The sequence below is a fragment of the Canis aureus genome, chromosome 3 (assembly GCF_053574225.1).
Source record: "Canis aureus isolate CA01 chromosome 3, VMU_Caureus_v.1.0, whole genome shotgun sequence".
Classification (NCBI taxonomy): domain Eukaryota; kingdom Metazoa; phylum Chordata; class Mammalia; order Carnivora; family Canidae; genus Canis; species Canis aureus.
This window is the reverse complement of record NC_135613.1, coordinates 20,134,003-20,156,668: the sequence shown is the minus strand read 5'-3', so window position 1 is coordinate 20,156,668 and position 22,666 is coordinate 20,134,003. Positions and strand designations below refer to the sequence as shown.

At 43.2% G+C, this 22,666-nt stretch overlaps 1 protein-coding gene across 4 annotated transcripts in view; it reads right to left on the bottom strand.

The window, feature by feature from the left end:
* CDH13 (cadherin 13) overlaps positions 1–22,666 on the bottom strand; it is a 1,003,185-nt gene that overhangs the window by 356,519 nt on the left and 624,000 nt on the right. Inside the window, exon 7 of one of the 4 annotated variants that reach the window (XM_077890998.1) lies at positions 19,646–19,719. The exons of the other annotated variants lie outside the window; for them this stretch is intronic. Coding sequence (XP_077747124.1) covers positions 19,661–19,719 — 59 coding nt within the window. The 3' untranslated portion in view covers positions 19,646–19,660. Of the gene's footprint in view, positions 1–19,645; positions 19,720–22,666 lie in introns of those variants that run through there. 4 annotated transcript variants of the gene reach the window in all.

The window sequence follows — 22,666 nt, the reverse complement described above, 5'->3', positions numbered from 1 at the left end:
CATAGGACTCAGTCTGGCCACTCAGACTCTTCCCACTCCTGTGCACACACAGATCATTTCAGGGAGGGGCACATAACTTCAACTGAGCCACAGAGTCATATGTGTAAATAATGTAATGGAATTATGTGTAAATAATGTTTTCATAAGTATGAGAGGTGTTTTGGAGTTGCTAAGGTAGTAGGGAAAATGCCAGGTGACTACTGTGGTTTGCTATCACCTCAGGAAAGCCAACACCGAGCAAAGTGGAGACAAAGAATAGTGTGAGAAATATCCCTGATAACATAAATAGACCACCTAGATATAGCCAATCCTGAAGTCCCTCTTGGGCTTTTAAATGAATGAACCAATACAATACTTTTTTTTTTTTTGCTTAAATTTGGGTTGGATTTCTGTCGATAGGAGCCAAAAAAGTCCTCACATGCCCATTTCTTGTGATGCCTGCCTCTCTTGGTCACCTGGATCATGTTGGGCTCTCCAGACCTTTCCTAGATCCTGCCATCTCCATAGTTTATGCCCAAGTCATACCCTCTTTACTTGTGCTCCCAGATCATGCCTTACTCTTTCAGGTCTTTGCACATATATTCATTCTGCCTGGAACAAGCTTCCTGGTTCAGCCCCAGAAATTCCTGCTCATTTCTCAAGACTCAGCTGACCTATCTGGTAGATTTCTGGGTCTTTTCTCTGCCCAATGCCCCCATCCCCCCAAGCTTGCTTTGCTCTCAGTGTTCTTCTGGGGTATTTTATTCATATCTCTTCCAGCATTTAGCATATTTTGTCAAGTATTGTATATGAGAAGCTGTTTCTTTCATTTTACCCTGAGCTCCATTAAGGGTCTGACTTCATTGTACCATTTTTGAGCTCCTCGGGCCCCTGGCCCAGTTCCTCACACACAACAGATATTTACCAGACATCAGCAGAATGACTACAATCTTTATCCACAAATATTTGGTTTCAAAGCTGCTATGGTCTGTGTCACTGCACACTTCAAATCCTCCTTGCAAAGAATTACGCAGACAACCACAGACCACGTGCTCAGTCCCTTATCTGCAGTAACCGAAGGGGGTCTCAGCACTTCTTTAAAAATTAATTTGTTCCTTAATTAAGAAACATGCTTATTTCTAATTAACCAACCTTCTATGTAATGTAAACAGATTGTAAGTAACTAAACAGCTTCGTCTAGCTCGTTGCATGTCTGAGAGCAGTACGGTGAAACCATTTTTAGCACATCAGCTGGGAGGCTGGGGAATATGTGGAATGCTCTGACTTGCATAGATAGAATTAAAGGAACTTAAAGAGAAGGAATTTATCAGCTCTTAATCCCTACCTAGCAAATTAAATTGCTGTTACATGATATCATTACATCATTTTCAGGATTTTTCGAGATGTGAAATTCCCATGGTTATTAAAGAGTTGACTCAAATTATTTGCAGTTCAAATCCATATATTATATAGTGGTGGATATACATGCTGCCCACATGGTGATTTGGCAGAAAGTAGATATTCTGAATAGGATCCAGCTGGTTTGCAGCAGACTCTCACGGAGGCAGTATATTTACAGTAGGATAAGTCAGAGTTTGAGAGGAGGCAGGAGGCAAGATATTATGCATTTTTAATGAGAGACCTGTCATTCTTTTGACACCATCAGCATGTGGGAAAGCATCCGGAGAGAGAGTAATGGTTTTGTAATAACAAATGCTAATGGAGGAACACACAGCCCAAGGTATATTCATTAAACTTCTTCTACCTTGAAACAATTCACTGACCTGGATCCGCTCATATCCTGAAGGAGGTATGGGTTCCAATCAGATGCTCTTTACATCTTGACAGTGCAAAATGCACAACCCAGGAAAACTCTGATTGGGGTCTGTTTTCTATATAGATGTTACAGTATTTAGTCAAATATTAGTGAATGCATGGCACATATGCTGATAGTTGATTTTTTTCAGAAGAGAAAACATGGTCTCTTTAAAGGCCTGATTAAAAAATCTAAATAACATTTGTAAGTGGACATATACAGAGATTTTTTAGTCTTCACTTTCCCCAAAGCAAGTATCTCTGAGTTTAGAAACCAATGGAATTGCTAGGAATCTTCTCAGAGATTGCATAGTTATTCATTCACAGTGATTAAATGGATGCAAAGAAATTCCCTACCTTGAGAAAAATGTAATTATAGTTAAATACATCTGTAGCACACTATTGATTCTGCCAAAATTCCAGAATTTTCAGGCCAAACAGTTGGACTAAGTTTTTTTTTTTTTTTCCATTCAAAACACGTGAGTCTGTCTTTGCTTTAGGGAAGAGCAGTAAGAACATGAGAGGTTTCCAATGCATATGGAATATCTTTGCTTGACCCTTTAGCATGCCCACCCCACTTCCTGTCATTGGGAGGCTGGCCTGAATAGATGGCACAGGGCTTCTGATTTCCCTCTGGGTTTGGAGATCACATGTGGAAGTTGGGGGAAGTCAGAGTGTTTATTCCCCTGCATTGCTCCCTTCTGGGTTGGCCTGGGCTGATTGTATATCATGCTGAAGCTCTCTGTGCCTCCCAAAGTATCCCTGTCTATGTGACTCCCTTTCCAGGTCTGAATGTTCCCTCATTCCCAAGGGCTAGGAATGAAAAGAGCTCTGTTCTCACCCATTCTGGTTTGGGCTACACCCCCATCCCTTGCAATTTACCTTTAAAATAGGTCCCCCTACAACTGTCCTAATTTGAGTATGCCATCTGTTTCTTATTGAGGTGCTATTACAAACAACAAACATTTTCAGTATAATTTTTCAGATATTTGCTCAGTATCACAGAAATCTCTAAATACTCCCAAACTCTGATCCTGGAAAAGTTGTCAAAATCAACATTAAAACTGGTGATGTAGGGATCCCTGGGTGGCGCAGCGGTTTGGCGCCTGCCTTTGGCCCAGGGCGTGATCCTGGAGACCCGGGATTGAATCCCACATCGGGCTCCCGGTGCATGGAGCCTGCTTTTCCCTCTGCCTGTGTCTCTGCGCCTCTCTCTCTCTCTCTGTGACTATCATAAATAAATAAAAATTTAAAAAAAACTGGTGATGTAAGTGATCCATTCTATTGCGACAACAAAGGATTAGGAAAAATTATTTTCATGCTTTACTTCTGTAACATTTCTTTTGATCTTTTATAAAGGTTCCATTTGACTTTGCACAATGTCCATTGCTCGGCTTCTCTGGGCCCATATTAATAGAAACTGAGGACTTCTTCTATGTGTTCTGCTAAGTGAGCATGGTTTAATGCCATTACTTGTTTGTTCTTAAAATTTTTATTTATTTATGATAGTCACACAGAGATAGAGAGAGAGGTAGAGACATAGGCAGAGGGAGAAGCAGGCTCCATGCACCGGGAGCCTGACGTGGGATTTGATCCCGGGTCTCCAGGATCGCGCCCTGGGCCAAAGGCAGGCGCTAAACCGCTGCGCCACCCAGGGATCCCCCCATTACTTGTTTGTATCCTTGATTAGTCTGCATGATTCTTCTCAGAAAGCAGAGGTGAGTTAGGTCTTCCTGGATCTTTTATGTCTAGAGGACACCTGATGCATGACAAATTTTGCATAAATATTTCTTGTAGTGAATTTGGGGGAAGAATGGCATGGGGAGGAAAAGGTTCTCATGCCAAGGAACATGGCCTGTGGATTAAAGCCTTTGCAACCTGAGCTAGAATATGGTGGGTGCGAGAGCTGACACAGAACCAGACTGCTTGGGTTTGAATCTCTGCTCTTCCTCTCACTAGTCAAGTGATCTTGGGCACAATGCCCTAGCCCCCTGAAACTCAGTGTTCTCCTCTATGAAGTAGGATGCAGTAGAACCTCCCATATGAGGCTCTTGCACAGGGTAAATGTGAAAACCTTAGTGCACTGTTGGCCCATGCTGGGCACTCAATGCACACTACTGCTTGCTAAAGCTTCAGCCCAGTAAACATCTCCTGAATAACCACTCTGGTGGACCAAATACCCTCAGTACCAGGCCGTCATATCTCCCCACGATCCTTCCTGTGCATTTACAGCAGGGTCTCAAGCAGCATCTTGGATGTGATTGGATTAGCACTCCTTGAATACATTAGCTCTCATCCTCATAGTCTTCCTGCACTGTGGGTCTCCCAGTCACCCTGAGGACAGTCCATTCTGAGATTCCAAGTATTCCTGTATTTCTATCATTCAGGGACTACTTTATCATATGTGAGTACTACCGGTACCCCTATTTATTTATTTTTCAATACACTTCAAATTGACCTTTAAAATTTAACCTAGTTCTAAGCATCATTATAAATAAAATCACGGGAATGACGTACTAGGTACTATTCAGCTATATATCCAAATAAAAAGCTATTAAAATAATAAGAGCTCATCATTCTGCCACATAAAATTTTCTTTTATACCGTCAGAGGTATACCATGCTTACATTAGGAAACAATGTATTTTCAGAAAGTACTTCTGCAACAGGTAGGAGGAAAGAATATATAAGAGTATGTAAGAAAGTATGGTGGTAGGAGGTGGGTTCTCTCCTGTTAGGATTGGGAGACCATATGTCCACTGAAAGGAGACAGAAGATGGAGAAAATGGGTGAAGAGCAAGAAGGAGAAGGAGTTCATGAAAGAGCAGGGCCATAGAGAGTCACCAGAATCTAGAATTAAAAATACAGGAATTAAGATAAGAGGAGGTGACCTCCCTCCTGAGATATTTGAGAGGCCAGAGTTGTTGGAGTTTAGAGAAATGGAGGTTGAAGAGATCCAAGCTTATGGACATCATCCCAGGAGGACTCAACAATGTTCTCAACACAGAGAGCAGGACTAGCAGCAGAGCAGGGCCACAGAGACAAGCCAACCACGGACTGTGTGCCTGAGGTCATTTCACTTAGACTTTGGTTTCACATGAGGTGCCACACAAGTGTGGCAGGCTCGCTGGGGGCACCTGCTGCTTCTAGAGAAGGGATACTGGTATTGGTCATGGGAAGTGCCCTCAGAGAAGTGGTCTGTGGACGGATACAACAAATGTCAAGACTAGAAGGGATTCTCTAGTCACTTTACAGGTCTGGACTTGGATGCCATATTTTAGCATTAAGAACGATGGAGGAAAGCATTCTTCCTGGGGTGATACACTGCCTTTAAGAAATGAGTAAATTTTCAAGTGTTTAAAAAAAGCAAAACAGGGAAGCCCGGGTGGCTCAGTGGTTTAGCACCGCCTTCAGCCCAGGGCCTGATCCTGGAATCCCAGGATGGAGTCCCACGTCAGCTCCCTGCAGGGAGCCTGCTTCTCCCTCTGCCTGTGTCTATGCCTCTCTCTCTCTCTCTCCCTCACTCTCTCTCATGAATAAATAAATAAAATCTCTTAAAAAAATAAAAACAAAATACAAAAAACCCCCAAAACCAAAAGCTAAAATTAATGGTGAAAAATCCAATGATGACTCAGAGACAGAAGATGGTTTGGGAGTGGAAGACCTATCTTAAGTTGTGACTTTTAACGAGCAGTCATATTATTTCCCTACTTGCTTAGCATGTAGGAAAGGTAAACCTAAATAGAATGTATTAATATATAATGTGTCAGTTTCATATCCATCTCATATACATACAAACACTTGTAGAATTATGAAGGCTAGGAGACAGAAAGTGAGCATTGGACTCAGGCAGCTACACCATTAAAAATGAGGTAGGACATCAGTCACTGAGCCTATAAAATAAGTGTAAGAGCATCTATGCTAAAAGAGGACTTTCAGCAAGTCTGCAGGGTGCATGATCAACATTCTTGTGTATGGAATCTAAAAAAGCTGAACGCATAGAGGGAGAGAGTAGAAGGGTGATTACTAGGGTTTTGGAGTTGGAGGTGCCAGGGATGTAATGGTCAAAGGGTACAAACTGCAGTTAGAAGGTAAGTTCTGGAGATGTAATGCACTGCACAGTGATTGCAGTCAACAGCACTATCTTATATACTTTAAAGTTGCTGAGAGACTAGGTCTTAATTGTTTTTACCATAAAAATGAAAGGAAAATTATGTGACAAGATAGAGGTGTTAGCTAACGCTACACTGGTAATCATATTGCCACCTATAAATGTATCAAATCAGTACAGTGTACATCTTAAACTTACAAAATGTTGTTCATTAAACTTACACAATTACTAACTAATAATATAACCATACGTCCACCAACTAATGAATAGATAAATAATATATAATAAAATAATAATGTAAAAATGTAAATAAAATAATAATCCACATAATGGAATATTTGGGAATGAAAAGGAACACAGAACATAAAGACTCCTAACTCTGGGAAACGAACTAGGGGTGGTGGAAGGGGAGGAGGGCGGGGGGTAGGGGTGAATGGGTGATGGGCACTGAGGGGGGCACTTGACGGGATGAGCACTGGGTGTTATTCTGTATGTTGGCAAATTGAACACCAATAAAAAATAAATTTGTTATTAAAAAAAAGAAAGAAAAGGAACACAGCATGCATAGCTACAACATAGCATGACCTTGAAAGCATTATGCTAAAGATGCCACAAAAAGCCACATGGTATATGATTCTATTTATATGAAATGTCCTGAATAGGCAAATCCACTGGACCGAAAGTAGATTGGTGGTTGTCCGGGGCTGGGAGAGTTTGGGAGAAAATAAGAAATGATGGCTAATGAATACAGAGTTTCTTCTGGGGATGATGAAGATATTCTAAAAATTGATTGTGGTAATGACTATGCAATGTATGGAGGTACCATAAAACATTGAATTGGACACTGTAAATGGCTGAGTTCTACAGCATGTGAATTACATTGTGATAAAGCTGTCATATATTAAAAAAAAAAAAAAGGAAAAGAAAACATCTAAGGATTAAGCATGCTGGTGGCCAAATTATGCTAAGAGTTAGCATAATGTGTGCTAGGTGAAGGGGTGTGCGTCTGTCTTCTTAATCACGTCTATGTACTGAGCACTCTCAAGAGAGTCATGCTGTGGCTGTTTCTGTTCCAGATTCAGATGTCCTCAGAATTCTGGAAGGGGAGATAGGCTGGAAGAAGTTGTGTTTCTAGGCAAGGATGCTAAGGGGCCGATCAGGAACAGCTACTTCCAACACACACATTCCACATGCATCTCGCAGGGAGATGGTGAAAAGCCATACAAGGCTGAGGCCAGTGACTGCCATGCTGTTCAGTCATGGAAATTTTTGTTGAACCTCATTAACATAGCAGTTAACCCCCCCGGTTGTGGGGATGATGCTGTCTTCTCTGTCATGTCTTCATCAAATTGCAGCAGCTTGAGAAAGACACCTAGTCTGGGGAAGCGAGGTGATTGGTGGCAAGTGGTGATATTACTTCTGGAAGCTGAGAGGGCCTGAGGACCTGTCTGGAAAGCTCCTTAATGTAGGTGGTGTGCCCCCCCCCCCCCCCCAACAAAGGAAACAGTTCACTGTAATTAGCGGCATCACTTGACTGTCAAAAGAATTAATAATTATGGAAGCTTCATTCGGACATGTGGCTAAACATGTCCTGAGAGTTGTTTGTGGTAATGTGTTCATTTAAGAATGATGTTGGGGCAGCCCAGGTGGCTCAGCGGTTTAGCGCCACCTTCAGTCCAGGTGGTGATCCTGGAGACCCGGGATCGAGTCCCATGTCGGGCTTCCTGCATGGAGCCTGCTTCTCCCTCTCTCTGCCTGTGTCTCTGCCTCTCTCTTTCTCTGTGTGTGTGTGTGTGTCTCTCATGAATAAATAAATAAAATCTTAAAAAAAAAAGAATGATGTTGAAGTCAGGAACACTTGAAAATGATAAGTTGGTCATTCATTCGAAATTGAACTTTTGACAGTTGTTTAAAGAGTTTGTGAGTCTGTGTGTTTCTCTTTAGTTCTGTCCTCTGGTGCGTTATTTTGGCTTTCATTCTTGGGAAAACAACTTCGCTCATCAGTGGCAGACATGGAAGTGAGTGATACTGTGTTCCTTTTCTATTTCTGCTTTAAAAAATTACCACCCATGTAATAGCTTCAAGGAACACCCAGTTACTATCTCATAGTGTCTGTGTGTCAGAGGTCTAGGCATGGCAGGGCTCATCTGGATCTCATGCCATTGAGAGGTCAAGGTGTAGGCAGGGCTATATTCCTTACCACAGGCTCTGGGGAAAATCCTTCCCAAGCTTATTTAGGGTGTAGTAGAACAAATTTCCTTCTCACACTTTCCATATGGCCCAATCCCAACCTCAAGCCAATAGCAACCTGAGTCCTTCTTGGGCTTTGGAAGTGTCTGAGCCAGCCTCCCCTGCTCTCTCAAACTTCCCTCTTCTGCATCTTCTTACTCACTCTCCTGCTTTGCTCTTCTGCTCATAAGGGCTTAGGGGATTATTTGGATCCACCTGGAGAATCTCCCTATTTGAATGTCAGCTAGTTAATAAGTTTATTTACATTGGCAAAATCTCTTGCTGTGTAAGGCAACATAACCACCAGAGTGAGGCTGGGAGTTGGAGGCATGAGGTCAAGGTCAAGATTCTGGCCAACAAGATCGTGATGGTTAATTTTAGGTGTCAACTTGACTGGGCCACGAGGTGTCCAGGCATTTGGTCAAACATTGTTCTGCATGTGTCTGTTAGGGTGTTTCTGGGTGAGATTAATGTTTAATTCAATAGATGAAGTAAAGCAGATTGCCCTCCCCAAAGTGATTGGGACTCACCCAATCAATTGAACACCTGATTAGAACAGGAAAGCTGAGCACAAAGGAACTTTCTCCAGCCTGACTACTTTGAGCTGGAATATTGGTCTTTTCTAACCTTTAGATTCACACTGAGACATGGCTCTTCCTGGATCTCCAGCCTCCTGGCTTTTGGACTGGAGCTACACCTTTGGCTCTCCTGGGTCTCCAGCCTTCTGACTGCAGAGCTTGGGACTTCTTAGCTTCCATAACCATGTGAGCCAATTTCTTATTAGCTATAGATACTATTGATTCTGTTTCTCTGGAGAAACCTAATATAAATGTCCATAAAAGAAAGTCCAGAATTATCACCCGACTTTTATGGGTCTCTAGACTAATCAAGCTAACTGTAGTTCTGGCTCCATTTTTATTAGGACCTAATGGTAAAAGCAACCATGAGTTTAAGTCACATTCTCCCTCTTGAATAGTCATTTTCACTTAGATGCTATTTTTATACTGACATAGTCATGTGGTGTAGGGAAGATATAGAGGGAAGTTGTGAGATCCCGATAGGGTGCCTGCCCACTAAGTTCCAGGTCTTGAGAATACTTTTATCTATTTTGGGGGGATAATACAAGGCTGAAATGAGAGGATGTGTATGAAGCCCATAGCTCCATATCTTGCATGTGATAGTTACCCTGAAGCTGGGTACCTACCGGACAAGAGCATATGAGGAAGAGACAACGTGGAGAGTGAAAACATAGCTACCAACAGTTCTGGAAAGACACACAGGTAGAAAATCTGTCATTTTTCATTTGGGGTAATGATGTCCACCTTCAGGCTCCTGGGTGGTCAATTTCCCACCAGAACCTGGACAAAGTGTTGGTCTTCATGAGAACAGATAAAACTCCAAAACAAATGAAACTCCCAACAGTCGTGTTAGTATTTGTGTAACATTTTAATTCCTTCTGCAAGGTTTTTAGTGCATTGAGCATTGATGGGCTTTGTGAAGGAGACTAGCCGATGGATGAAGGTAGAAGGAGGGAGTCAAGATGGGGTCCCTAGGTCCAAATTACTCACAGTGCCCCTCAATCCCCTGCTGGTCTTATTGTTCCCAAGGTCAAAAGTCTACCTGACATTCTACAACCTCAGTTGTTCAACAGTATTGCTCTCAGACCATCTTACATTCAACCCTGGGCTCTAACCATGTCTCTGGGAGGGGATAGCATGCCCGCTCAGGTATCTCCTGATCCAGAAGTTCACTGGCTAAGAGCTAACTTTCCAAAGTATCTATCATACCCTGACTGCCTGGCTCACAGAACATCCTTCTGGAAACATTCTCCAGCGCTGCATCATCTTGGAGACTGGCAAGACTTTCAGCACTTTAAAGTCTCTAAGAACTTGAACAGTAAAGAAACCAGTTTGATTTTGTCTCCTTCCTTTATTTGGCCAAGAAATCCTTTCAGAGATGTCCCCCAACTAATCTCAAACTTATAACAAAATTGTGGAAAACACTGTTTTTTCCTGCATTTTAACCCTTTAAAAGTTGGGGGAATCCCTTAAACTTTGGGTACTACGTAGGGACCAGGCACAGTTAATCCCAGATCTGTTCTTAATTCCCTCCTCCCTAGCCCACTATGCATATGAACACACGTGCATGAGTACACACACGTATACATGTGCGTACACACATACGTAAATACTGATTTATACATGGTTCCTCTTGCAGCTAGGGGTAACCACATGACACAGTTTTTCTCTGGTGGGTTGTTAATAAAAGACTGTTGAAGGCTAGTGGTAAAGACCTTGCATCTTTAATGAAAAGCACAGACATGTTTCCTACTCCCTCTTTCTTCTTCCTTTAGATATAACTGTGATTTTAGAGCTGTGACAAGTCTTACGGCCACAAGAGCAAGGCCAAAGACTCACAGAGATTCTGACTGTCTGATCAGTGAAGCGAAGGAAGCAGCCACCCACCTCTCAGCTTCTGGAAACAGGAGAAAAATCAACCTGAGAGGTTTAAGCCACATTAATTGCTATTTTGTTACCTGCAGCAGAAAAAAATCCTCATTGATAGGTTGAGATGAATTTAATCTCTAGATCCTCTGTTACAGGTTTGCTAATTCTAGAAATTTTTCTAGGTGGTGTTTACCCTTTCGTAGTATAACTTGACCTTACACTTTAAGTTGTAATTAGGACCTGGCACAGCTGGACTGTCTCATGCAGTAAGGAATCATCCCCGTGGCTAGGCATGACCTAGAGGAGCTTCTTAGCCTGCAAACTCTGTGCTGAAGCCACCTGGCTGTTTTTATTGCTTGCTCGTTGAATCTCCCATAAGCAATAAAATAAACATTTCCTATTTAGATGCAAAGCCTTGGCTAGGACAGCACTGAATGCTTACATCAGAGACCACTGAATAAGGGTAAATAAGTCTTTCTGTGGAGGCTAAGCAGGAATACTAAGGAGTAATTAACCCATACTAAGACAGAGGAAATGCAGTCCCCTTGGAGGAAGATGGGATTTGAGGTCAGACAGATCCAGACTCACAGTATCTCCTCTGATAATGCATGTCAACCTCCCTGAGCCCACACTTTCTCATCTGAAATAAGGATATGATGAGAGCCAGAGTCACTGGGAGGATTAAATAGGAGGACAAATCTGGAAGTATCCATTCTGATGTCTGTCACCTACAAGGCAAGCTGTGATGGCTTGTTCAAGGAGCAGAGATGTCTGTTTGATGTGGTACCTCAAGGCCAAAGGCAAGAGTAAAGGAGAGGGAACGAGTGAATGTCTTTCACTTACAAACCTTGCTGAAATGAGTCATAAAGACCATAGGGTGGTCGTTTTCAAAAGCTGTCTTTCATTAAAGCTCATACACCCAACAATGACACATGCCATTATAGAAGTACACTCCAGTTAACACAAGTAAAGGTTTGAGATTACTTCATGAATATATGGATACTGGTGGAAATTTACGAAGGACTATTTAACTTGAACCACTGATAGTTTTCCAGAAACTTGACATGTTAGTGCAAACTGGATTTTTCACCAAAAAACCATTTTTGGGATGCCTGGTGAACAAACTCCTCAGAAAAAGCACTTCTGAGTAAATCTTTTACTTAATCAGTTGGAATCTTTATTGATGGGGATCCCCAAGGGTGACAAACATAAAAGCAGATGGCAAGTAGATGGGCCATAAGTGCATGCAAAACAGGGAGGGGCCATTCTTGAGAGGCCGTCATATATTTGGCCTTGCTGCCGTATACTTACATGTGTTATCTAATTCAGTTCTTATAACAAAACTTCCAGATAAGTAGAGCTCAGGTACGCTTTATGTAAGGGACACATTTTTGAATACCTCAAATAATTGAAAATTTGCATAATTCGAGAGTAATCTTGACAAAGAATGGTATGTATTCATCTCTATAAGTTAAGGCAGCACCAACTGTGTTAAAAGCAGATTTATTTAAAAACTGAGCTGTCTTTGGCAATAAAAGGGAACGAAATATTGATACATGCTCCATACAACACAGATGCACAGATGTAAACATGATGCCGTGTGGAAGAAGCCAACATACCACGTATTGCATGAGCCCATTTACATGAAATGCCCAGAACAGGAAAATCTATAAAGGCAAAAAAGTAGATCTGTGATTTCCTAGGGCTGGGGAGTTTGGGGAGGAGATGAGAAATGACTTCTAATAAGTACAGTGCTTCCCTTGGGGATGATGGAAGTGGTTCTAAATTTGTGCACAAATGAGATTTAAAAAATATTTCCATGCTGCATCATTTCAAATTTGCTTAATTCAAACTCATACAAGATGCTGCCACCGTGGATTCTTACCAATGCAAAAGAAGGAACTAGACACTCAAATTCACACAGCTGAAAGAGAAAGAGCCAGGATTGGAATTTGGCTTCACTGGTTGGCAGAGTTCTTCTCTCCCCTGCAAGATGCTAGGTAACAGCACCATGTTCTACCATCGGGGAAAAAAAGTGGTTGGTAGTGGCTAATATTTATGACATATGTAGTATTTATTTTGTTAGGATAGTGCTCAAGGCTTGATATTTATTTTCTCATTGAACAGCTCCCCTTTGAGGGCACTATCATTATCCTCATTTTGCAGAGGAGTTACCCAAAGCTCAGAGAGGTAAAATAGCATGTTCGAGGGCTCTCAATTAGTAGTGGATATGTGACTGAAAACCAGATCTTCTGAACACAGGAGTCAGTGGTCTCAACCTCTGTGGGGCACTCTTGTTAGAACATATTGATCTCCCATATGGACTGACAGGCACATCCTCATGATGCATTTCCGGTTGACTCACTGGCAAGCAAAAAATACTAATATTCTCTGAAAATCTTCTAGAGCTCTCTTAACATTCCTGTATCCTTTCCTTCTCTCCCTAGTCCTTGGAATGAGGACATGAGACCAGCACAGTGATGTAAATGGCAGCGACATGATCGTGTGCATTATTGGAGTATTTTGGGACCATCAGGGCTGGACTCAGATCTGAAATTACAGTGATAAGAGAAAATCAAAACCACTATGCTAACGAAGTTTCCATCATGGGGCACTGAGTATGTTTTTAATCTAATAAAATATACCTCATGACAGAGACCTCAGAATGCTTTCTGAAAAGAACTCTGAGATAATAGAGTTAGGAGACAAAGACTATTTTCGTCCCAATAAAGACTCAATTTTCTAATTACCATACAAAAACCGGTGGCATGAAATACACAGAGAGGAGTAAGTGGGTTCAAACGTCTCGGGCAGGATAGCATAGCAGTTAAAAAGCATCATGTGGAGTCAAATTGTCTGGGCTGTAATTCTTATTGGTTGAGTGACACTGTATATGTCAGCTGTTATTAGATTTGGTGACCAATACAGGGAAGCCAACATAACAGTGAACTAAATGAGACAGAAGTTCATTACTGTCTCATTTGAAATAATTCTGGAGCAGGCTAGTGTAACATTCCATGGGCAACAGAATCCTGTCTCTGTCTTTCATCATGTTTTCCATCCTCAAAGCCACTCTACGAAGCACAGGGGCTGCCTGAGGTCTAGCCTCCATAGCCTCATTCCAGGCAGGATAAAAAAGCCCTCTTCCCAGCTCCCGTGGCTCCCAGCTCCTTCTGGGAGCAAAACAAAACACCCTGCTTGTAGCTCACTGGCTGGCACGTCATCACACCACCACACCTAGCTCTGAGGGAGCTTGGCCAGTAGAGTTTTCACATGGACACGCTGCTGCTGTCAGACACTGGGGTCTGTTACTCACACAGAGTGGAAAGGGTATTGAGGGAGAGGTCTCTGCTGTCCTGGAAAAATTATTTCCTAATCTCTCTAAGTTTTGGTGTCCTCATTGGCAGTATGAGATGATCATGCATCTGCTTCATGGGATCATATGAAATGAGTCAGTGGGATAATGCTCAGGAAGCCCTTGGCACAGGTCCCAGCCCAGGGTCTCCCACAAGCCGTAGTCACTGTGCACTGCAGCTACATGCTACCAAATCTTTCTTAGAGGAATAGACTCTGGCCATCGCTCATCCTGGGCACTAACCAATGCCTACAATCCTCCAGATTCCAGATGTGGTCTTCATAACCAAAATTCTTCATTTTCTCCTATTAGGGCAGGGTTTCTTAACTTGGGCACTGTTGACATCTTGAGCCAAATCATCCTTCATCGTGGGGGCTGTCCTGTATGTTGTAGGATGTTTAGCAGCACCCCTGGCCCCTACCTCCTGGATGCCTGTTGTACCCTCCCCTCCCCCAGTGTGGCAACCAGAAGTGTCCGAGGGGATGGGCTGGGGGAGGGCAAATCATCTGCAGCTGAAACACTGCCCTATGGTGTCTGAATCCACACCATGTATGTCTTTGACAGCAATGGCATAGGTCTCTTGGATTATCTATCTGTTTTAAGTGCATGGGTCAACGTTTCAAGTTAAAACTTGTCAAACACACTTTCCTAAACTAGTGAAAGTCTAAGCAGCCATCCTAGGATGATGTGTCACACACAGAAAGAACCTGGCCAACTTAGTTTCCTATATGTAAGTTACTATTTAAGCCTTCGCCTCTAACCCTGGCTTAGGACTTTGGTGGGAGCCAACAAGCACAGAACCTCCTCAGCAGAGAAGGAGGGGGTCAGATTGCAGACGCAAGAAGGGAAGCAGAGGGATGGCTGGTGAGCCGCTCACCGAGTCTGATTTTGAGGCGGGGAGCAGGTCCTCTATCACTCTGTAGACACCTTTCTTAAAAACAAAGAAGCCAACCACAGAAACATGATCATTGCCCTGTCCTCCTCACCAAGAGGGTCTCCAGGTTAGCAGCCACTTCTAACCACAAACCTAACAGATAAAAACTGGCATGTGGAACACAAGTGGAAAACCAGAGCGAGAAGAAAACATTGAAAATCCCCCAAACCAAACTTTTGAGAAATCTTTGAAAAGAGCCAGTCTTCTGAATGATAAAATAGCTTTGGGTACTATGCTGGGCTTGAAAAAAAAATGCAGCCATAATTACAGCAAGAAAGCTGTAAGTCTATTAAAATTTTTTCTTTGATACTGAAAAACTCAATTCATGACCTATATTTTATAAAACATATACTTGAAAGGGATTTTATATGCCCTCTTCCCGGCGAGCTTAGAATATTGAATCTCTCCCATTTACTTATGAAGGGAGGTGGTTCTATACATAAATTACTCAGGGCTTCTCTTAGCATACTGTCCATATATTACGGCGAAGGGATTCAACAGTATTTGTATAGATAGATGGAGACAGCACTCTGCACTCTGCCCTCCGAAGGGATGGTATTCTTAGCACAACGGTGCTGCAGTAAAAGCTGGTTTATCAAGCTCTCTGCTGATTATAAATCTTTTCTAACCGACATTTGTAGACTATCTTGATTGATGGTCTGGCATGCCTTATGAATCTTCGAGAAGGGTCCTCCTTGAGTCTCTGCCAAACTACCGCTAGGGGGAGGATCTGGCTGTTTGAGAAGGCCACCACTCGTAACTAAGGGCTGTGTCAGTTCCCTGACCAGCTAAGCTATAATAAAATGACATTCCCTCTTCCCTCTTTCTCCTTCATCTACACACACGCACACACATACACACACACACAATATATATGCACACATACGCCCACATGTACATATAAGAAAATGTTCTCCAGACCCCAGGTGGCAGATCTGAACTGATCTTAACATTTTCCTAGATGAAGTGGTTCAAGGACAGTGGGTATTATAGATGGAAAGGAGATGAAAGGACACAGGAGTTACTGGGAATGTGAATCCCAGCTTTATCTCCCATTAGCTGTGTGACTTTGGGGAAGTAACCTAACCTCCCTGAGCTTCTCTTTCCTCAACTATAAAAAGAATTGCAAGGATTTCATTGAGAGAGAGGTATAGAACCTAGACCAATACCCAGTACTAGAAAAATTAAACTGGTCACTACCACTGTTTCAATAGCTGGGGCAGGCACTATCATCCCTGCTCCTCACTCCTATTGAGAGCCTCCCAGGGGCTCCTGCCTTTCCCCTGTGCAGCAGGCTGTATTTATTGTCTGCTTTCCTTAAGTCTGCAGACTCTGTGGAGTCAGGGTCTGTGTCTGTTTTCTGCAACGCCCTCATCCAACTTCATCCTTCCTGAGCAGCAGCATATTCTCATACCTAACAGGCACTCCAGAGATATTTGTTGAAGTAATGAATAAATCGCCAATAAAGACAACGTTTATTTACAAATCAAATAAAAAGGGAAGCTTCAGGTGATTCATATTTTCTGCCATTTGGGCCTATTTGTTCTTGCATGAAATGTACTGAGTGGCTACCATGTGTCTGGAACTCTGCTAAATGCAGAAAATTGAGAATGAAGAGAAGATAATCTGGTCCCCCTGCTCCACAGCTTATGCCTTAGAAAGAAAACTAAAGGCAAAATCTAGTTTGTACTTGTGGAAAATTTATAAAACTGTTAAGGTTTACAGTATTACCATAATTCCATATGGATAGCATCGGCTACAGTAATCCAGTACCAGAAAATAAGTCAACATTTAGTATTCCCCCATCCACCATGGGTTCACCACAAAATCTTACATGACCTCTTCTCTCCACCTCCACTGTTCCTACCCCATCCAGGCCTCTGACACCCTCGATCCTGGAAGGCTGAAGTGGCCCTGGCTGCCCGACTACCGTTCTACACAGATGAGCTCAAGTCCTCTTTGAACAGTAAAATCAAATTTTACCACTGTCCTCCTTAAATCCCCCAAGGTCTTCCTACTAAATTTAAAATATAGGGGATCCCTAGGTGGCGCAGCGGTTTGGCGCCTGCCTTTGGCCCAGGGCGCGATCCTGGAGACCCGGGATCGAATCCCACGTCGGGCTCCCGGTGCATGGAGCCTGCTTCTCCCTCTGCCTGTGTCTCTGCCTCATTCTCTCTCTCTCTCTGTGACTATCACAAATAAATAAAAATTAAAAAAAAAAAAATAAAATATAATAAAAACTTACAGACCTCTAACCCAGGGTGCTGACAAACTTTTCTGTAGAGGGCAAAGTAAAAAATAGATGTATTTATTTTTAAAAGATTTTAAAATATTTTAAATATATATTTCATTTTTAAAAAATATATCTGTAGTTAGGTTGTGTATATATTTGGCTTTGGGGGACACATAATCTGTGTTCCAACTATTTAGGTCTAATGGCAGCTCATGAAAACAGCCATAGTCAAAGGCTTAAATGAATTGGCATGGCTGTGTTTCAATAAAACTTCATTAACTTTCTTTAACAAAATAAAACAAAACAGGCAGTGGGACAGCTTTGGCCCAAGGTTGGTTAACTTCTGTTCTGATCTTATGCTTCCCTGTCTCCTTGAACTCACCTGCCACTCTTCTTGCTGACATCCTTCTACCACGCTGGCCTCTACTCTGTCCCTCTGTTTTGCTTGCCTTTGCACTTTCTGATCCCTCTGACTGGAACATGCTGGCCCCATACCTTTACAATGGTGGGCTCTTTTATTCTCAGTGGTTTTAGCTTAAATGTCACCTCCTTAGAGAGGTTTTTCTCGGGATCCCTGGGTGGCGCAGCGGTTTAGTGCCTGCCTTTGGCCCAGGGCGCGATCCTGGAGACCCGGGATCGAATCTGATGTCGGGCTCCCGGTGCATGGAGCCTGCTTCTCCCTCTGCCTGTGTCTCTGCCTCTCTCTCTCTCTCTCTGTGACTATCATAAATAAATAAAAATTAAAAAAAAGAGAGGTCTTTCTTGACCTCACTTCATTCTATCACATCACCTTGTCTTATTTTTTTTAAGTTTTTTTTTAAAGATTTTATGTATTTATTCATGAGAGACAGAGAGAGATTGAGAGGCAGAAACACAGGCAGAGGGAGAAGCAGGCTCCATGCAGGGGGCCCGACATGGGACTCGATCCCGGGTCTCCAGGATCACACCCTGGGCTGAAGGGTGCGCTAAACCGCTGGGCCACCCGGGCTGCCCCACCTTGTCTTATTTTATCCAAATTACTTAAATTATCTTTTTTCATTGTTAATTATTGTTCTGTTCCCAGTAAAATGCAAATGTCTTAAGAGTTGAGCCCTAAATAGTCTTGGCCATTGCCATATCTCTAGCACCTAGAACATTCTCTGATTCATAGAAGCTGCCCAATAAATATTTGTTGAATGGTTTAGCTGAACGAAGTGGTCAACTGGAACTGATTTGAAGTAGAAGTTTCTCTGAAATTATAACTCTTTCATGCCCTTGTGGATATGCTACTGGGCTTTACTCTTCTGTGGCACTAAACATTCCTGGGCAATTCAGAGTGGATCCCTCAGTTTGAGGGATGCATTTCAAGGCTTTGGTGTCTGCCATGCTCTCTGCCATAAGAACTCATGAACTTTCTCATTTTTATCTTGCAGTTGCTCAACTGTCACCCAATTTACATTTTGGCTAAGAACACCCACGAGATTTATTCTTTCAAAAGTTGTGGAATAATCACTAAGTTTCTGAAGCTATTGATGCTTCTTTTCCCCTCCCTCCACTTTAAAGTATTATTTCATTTTGATTATTCATTAATTATTTTATTTTTCACTATTTGATGTCATAAATCCTCTTCCTCCCACATGTAGAGTGGTAGAGGGATGACTCCCAGCTCCAGGCTGAAGTATGTCCTATCAATTAGTGCAGCACGGTTGCCAAGTGTTTATTTTTAGGAGGAAGTAATCTCCATGACTACAATAGCCATATCTCTCCAGGTCCCAGGTTGTTCTCAGTGCCTAGGAGATCTTACATGAGGGAGGATGAGGATGATGGAGGATTGGCAGTGGGGAGACAGACACACAAGGCTGGCCAGGAACAAGACTTCCTCTTAGAAGAGTGATTCAAGAAACGATGTGTTGTCTGCCTCTTGAATTGGTCTCTCACCCCATGGATTGGTACAGGAAGTTAGGTGGAGAGAGGGCTAGGAATAAAAATGAAAAGAGTTGTTTCCAAAGTTGCCCATACTAAAGATGAGACACACAGTTTTGTGGTTGGATATCCTTTTAACAGAATAAAGGGGTCCAGGCTTTCACCCGTGTCTCAGAAAGTCTTCTAGTACCACAAACGCTCTAGTGGGCCTGGATCAATGGGTCTAAAATGTGCAGCGATGTCCATCAGAGACGAGATGGGGTATAAAGGAGAGGAAATTGGTGGCTGTGACAAGGTTGCTGATTGGCTTGGTTTGGAGCCCCCTGTAAGACATCACCTGGGGTCCCCAGGCATGGTTAGCAGCAACCTGGCAGAGATTCAGTCTCTTGAGCAGCTAGCAAGCTTCAGATAACTCAACACTTTTGATATGCTTTATTCCTGAAATTTTCCCTTTGGGAAGAGGTCTCTGATTGGATTATGTAACTCATAAATTTTGTTTTAGGGTCAACCGCCCTGGAGTGATCTGTACCATAATTCAAGTGCCGCCTAATACAAACTGAATGGCACTGCAGCACATTAATGACATCTGTTCTTGGGCACCTCCCTTCAGCTAAGACTCTAATGATGACCCAGGGAGAAGAACAGGATCCACAATTTTAGTCCTCTTCTTGATCACAGAATCCAGGGAGGGTTTCAGAGCCTGGCAGTTCATGACCTATTGATAGAGCAAGAGAATTGGCCACAAAGGCTTGGAGATGTTAGGTACAATCCAGAAAAAAAAAAAAAAAAAAAACCAAAAAACCCCCAAAAATGTCCACCAGTATGTTCAAATGTGAATGGAAAGACTATTGTATCCTCAAGCATGAGCTTGGCCAAGATGCAGATGTGATCCTTTGATCAGAAGCCTCACCCCGACATCCACTGAAATGTAATAAGCACATCCTCTATCCTGCCAGTCCCACATGAATGGGTTTATCCTAAAGATTGACACACACATAGGAGGAGACGTGTTCTCTCCTGTAGATCTGATTGTAAGTATGGAAAAGTGAAAAAACTTAAATCAATATAGGATGGCTAACTAGATGATGGCAGATCCAGACACTAGCTGTTTAAAACAATGATGTAGCTTGACATTTATTGATTTACAAAAAAGTCCATATGACCCTGCAGAGTGAAGAAAGCGAGTTACAGAAAGGAACATACAGCTCCGTTTCTATCAAATTGTGTAGAGCATCCCTGGGTGGAGACATGCCCAGACACAGCCCTGCAACTATATGCACCAAGATGGCGACTGTTGTTTTCTCTGGATGGTGAGATTTGAGGGTGATTGGATTTTTTTTTAACTTAAAAAAGATGAACAAAAGCTGAATTGATTTACTTTTAAAAGAAAAACTTCTACTTAGGAAACAAGCCAAAAACCAAGGAGTCATGTGCCCAACATTCCAGAGCCCAGAGGATTGGCTGGGATGGTTGAGAATGGAAGAACCTTCCACATGAAAGTCCAAAAGTACCGGTGAAGGAGAACTGGACAGTCTGGTGGACAGAGAAGCCACACTGCAGGAACCATGACAAGTGAACAGGAGGCCACGAGCAGCTTTATGACCAGGTCATACCAACCACCTGAGGGTTTGTGCTGCGCTAGGCCTCAGATATCAACTATCACATATCAAAACCATAGTCATGTAGCCAGAGCTGCTTTGGAAAATAGCAAGTACCAGGCAGAGCTGAGGTCTCAGGACAGCCTCTTGTCACAAAGGCCTATTGATTGGAAGTTTTTCCTCATGTCTGTCATGGTAGAATTTTTTTAAAAATGGACGTACTGAGTCTTGAATAACAGAAACTCAGGTGGATCCCAGAGGGGGGAAAAAAAAAACTACAAAAGCCCTACCCTCCTGACAGCATCTCTTCAAGGAAGCTGGACTGCACCTGCTGGGATAAAGATCATGTGGCTGCATTGTAGCGCTCCCCACATTTCAATTGTCACCAGTCTCCCTGCTTGGCTATGCAAACCAGGAGGGAATGAACACTGGCTGACAGGTCCTCAGCTGCCCCCTCAGAGCTCAGAATAGTGCTGGCACAGAGTAGGTGCTCAGTCATGATACTGGTTGGATAAAAACAGGGAGCACGAGAGGAAGCCAAAGACGGCAAGAGCACCTGTGTGCTCAGAAGTCCAAAGAGGATTTAGCCGCTCATCTCTACTCCTCTCCAGCTGCTCAAGAAGTGTCAGCACACCTGTCAGCAACAGGCATCGCTCTTAGGAGTCAGAATATGCACCTCCAGGTCCTGATCCCTATTTAAAGAGAAGGGTCGGGGCACCTGTGTGGTGTGGTTGGTTAAGGGTCAGACTCTTGGTTTTGGCTCTGGTCATGATCTCAGAGTCATGAGATTGAGCCCCATGTCACCCTTCCCTTCCCTGTAGCACTCCTCATCTGGTATCCTCACCTCCCAGGTAAACCACATGCCCTCAGCCCTCACCTCAGCCCTCATCTCATGGTTAGCCCTGCTCATAGGTGCCCAGAAGACTAGCAGTGGCAAGACACTGGGGAGTTGGTGCCAGTAGGCACTGCGGGGCCCTGGCATGTGTGCTCTCCAGGAACTACAAGGGTCCCAGGCCTCTATCCCTAATCATGAGGTCCAGGCATGCCTTGCACATTCAGAAAACACCAGACCCACAGAGAGCTCTGGCTGGCCCCAGAGAGCATCCAGGGCCGGGGCTTGGGTCCCATAAATCAATGCCTTGTGACTCCATAAAAGGAATAGCTCATAATTTGCGAAGTTCAAAGACCATTATTTGCTGTTGATCTTCCCTCATCCAGTACTGATTCCCCAAAACAATACCCTGGAGTTTAGTGCTGAGCCACTGGAAATGGTCTCCTGTCTGCACACACAGATAAATATGGGTGACCTTACTCCATGATGGATTGGTGCTGATGGCATATCCAGGTACACTGGAACATGAAAATGATGCTCGGTTTGTTGGGAGATGAATGTTCCTTCACACAAACTGCCTGTCTTTTTGCCTTACCTCCCCCAAATGGTATGCTGCAGGAATAATAATAATAACAGGTGGCATTAAGGATGCACTAGCATCTCTTGAACCTTTGTTCTGTTGTATGTGCTGAGTGAAGCACTGTCTCATTTAATCCTTGCGTACAGTTCTTTAGGGCAGGTACTATCATGCACCCAGTTCATTTGCAGACAAGGTAACTGAGGCTTCTAGAAGGTTCAGTAAGCTGCCCAATGTCTCAATGGGTCAAGGAGCTGAGTGGAGCATCACACCAGCTTTGGGCCACAGTGCCATGCTCAAGACTAGCTCCACAGTTTGGGGGCACTCAGTGCAAAAGGAAAATGCAGGGGCCCTTGTTCAATACCTATTAAGAGTTTTAAGGTGGTGATGGCAGAGGCTAATACCAAACACTGGGCCCTTCTGAGTGTGGGGCCCTGCGAGGCTGTGCAGGTCACACCTCACCAAGCTGGCCCTGATGACTTGAACTCAGAAGAAAGCAATGTGAGTGACAGCAAGGCCTACATGTAACACTGTTCGATGCCAGAGACTGAGCAACAGTACACATTTTGCCAGAAGTGATTCGATGAGCTGGACGTTTGGTCAGAAGAGCTCTTTACTTTCCGTTAGGAGCTCCACCAGTTCCTCTGATAGAGCA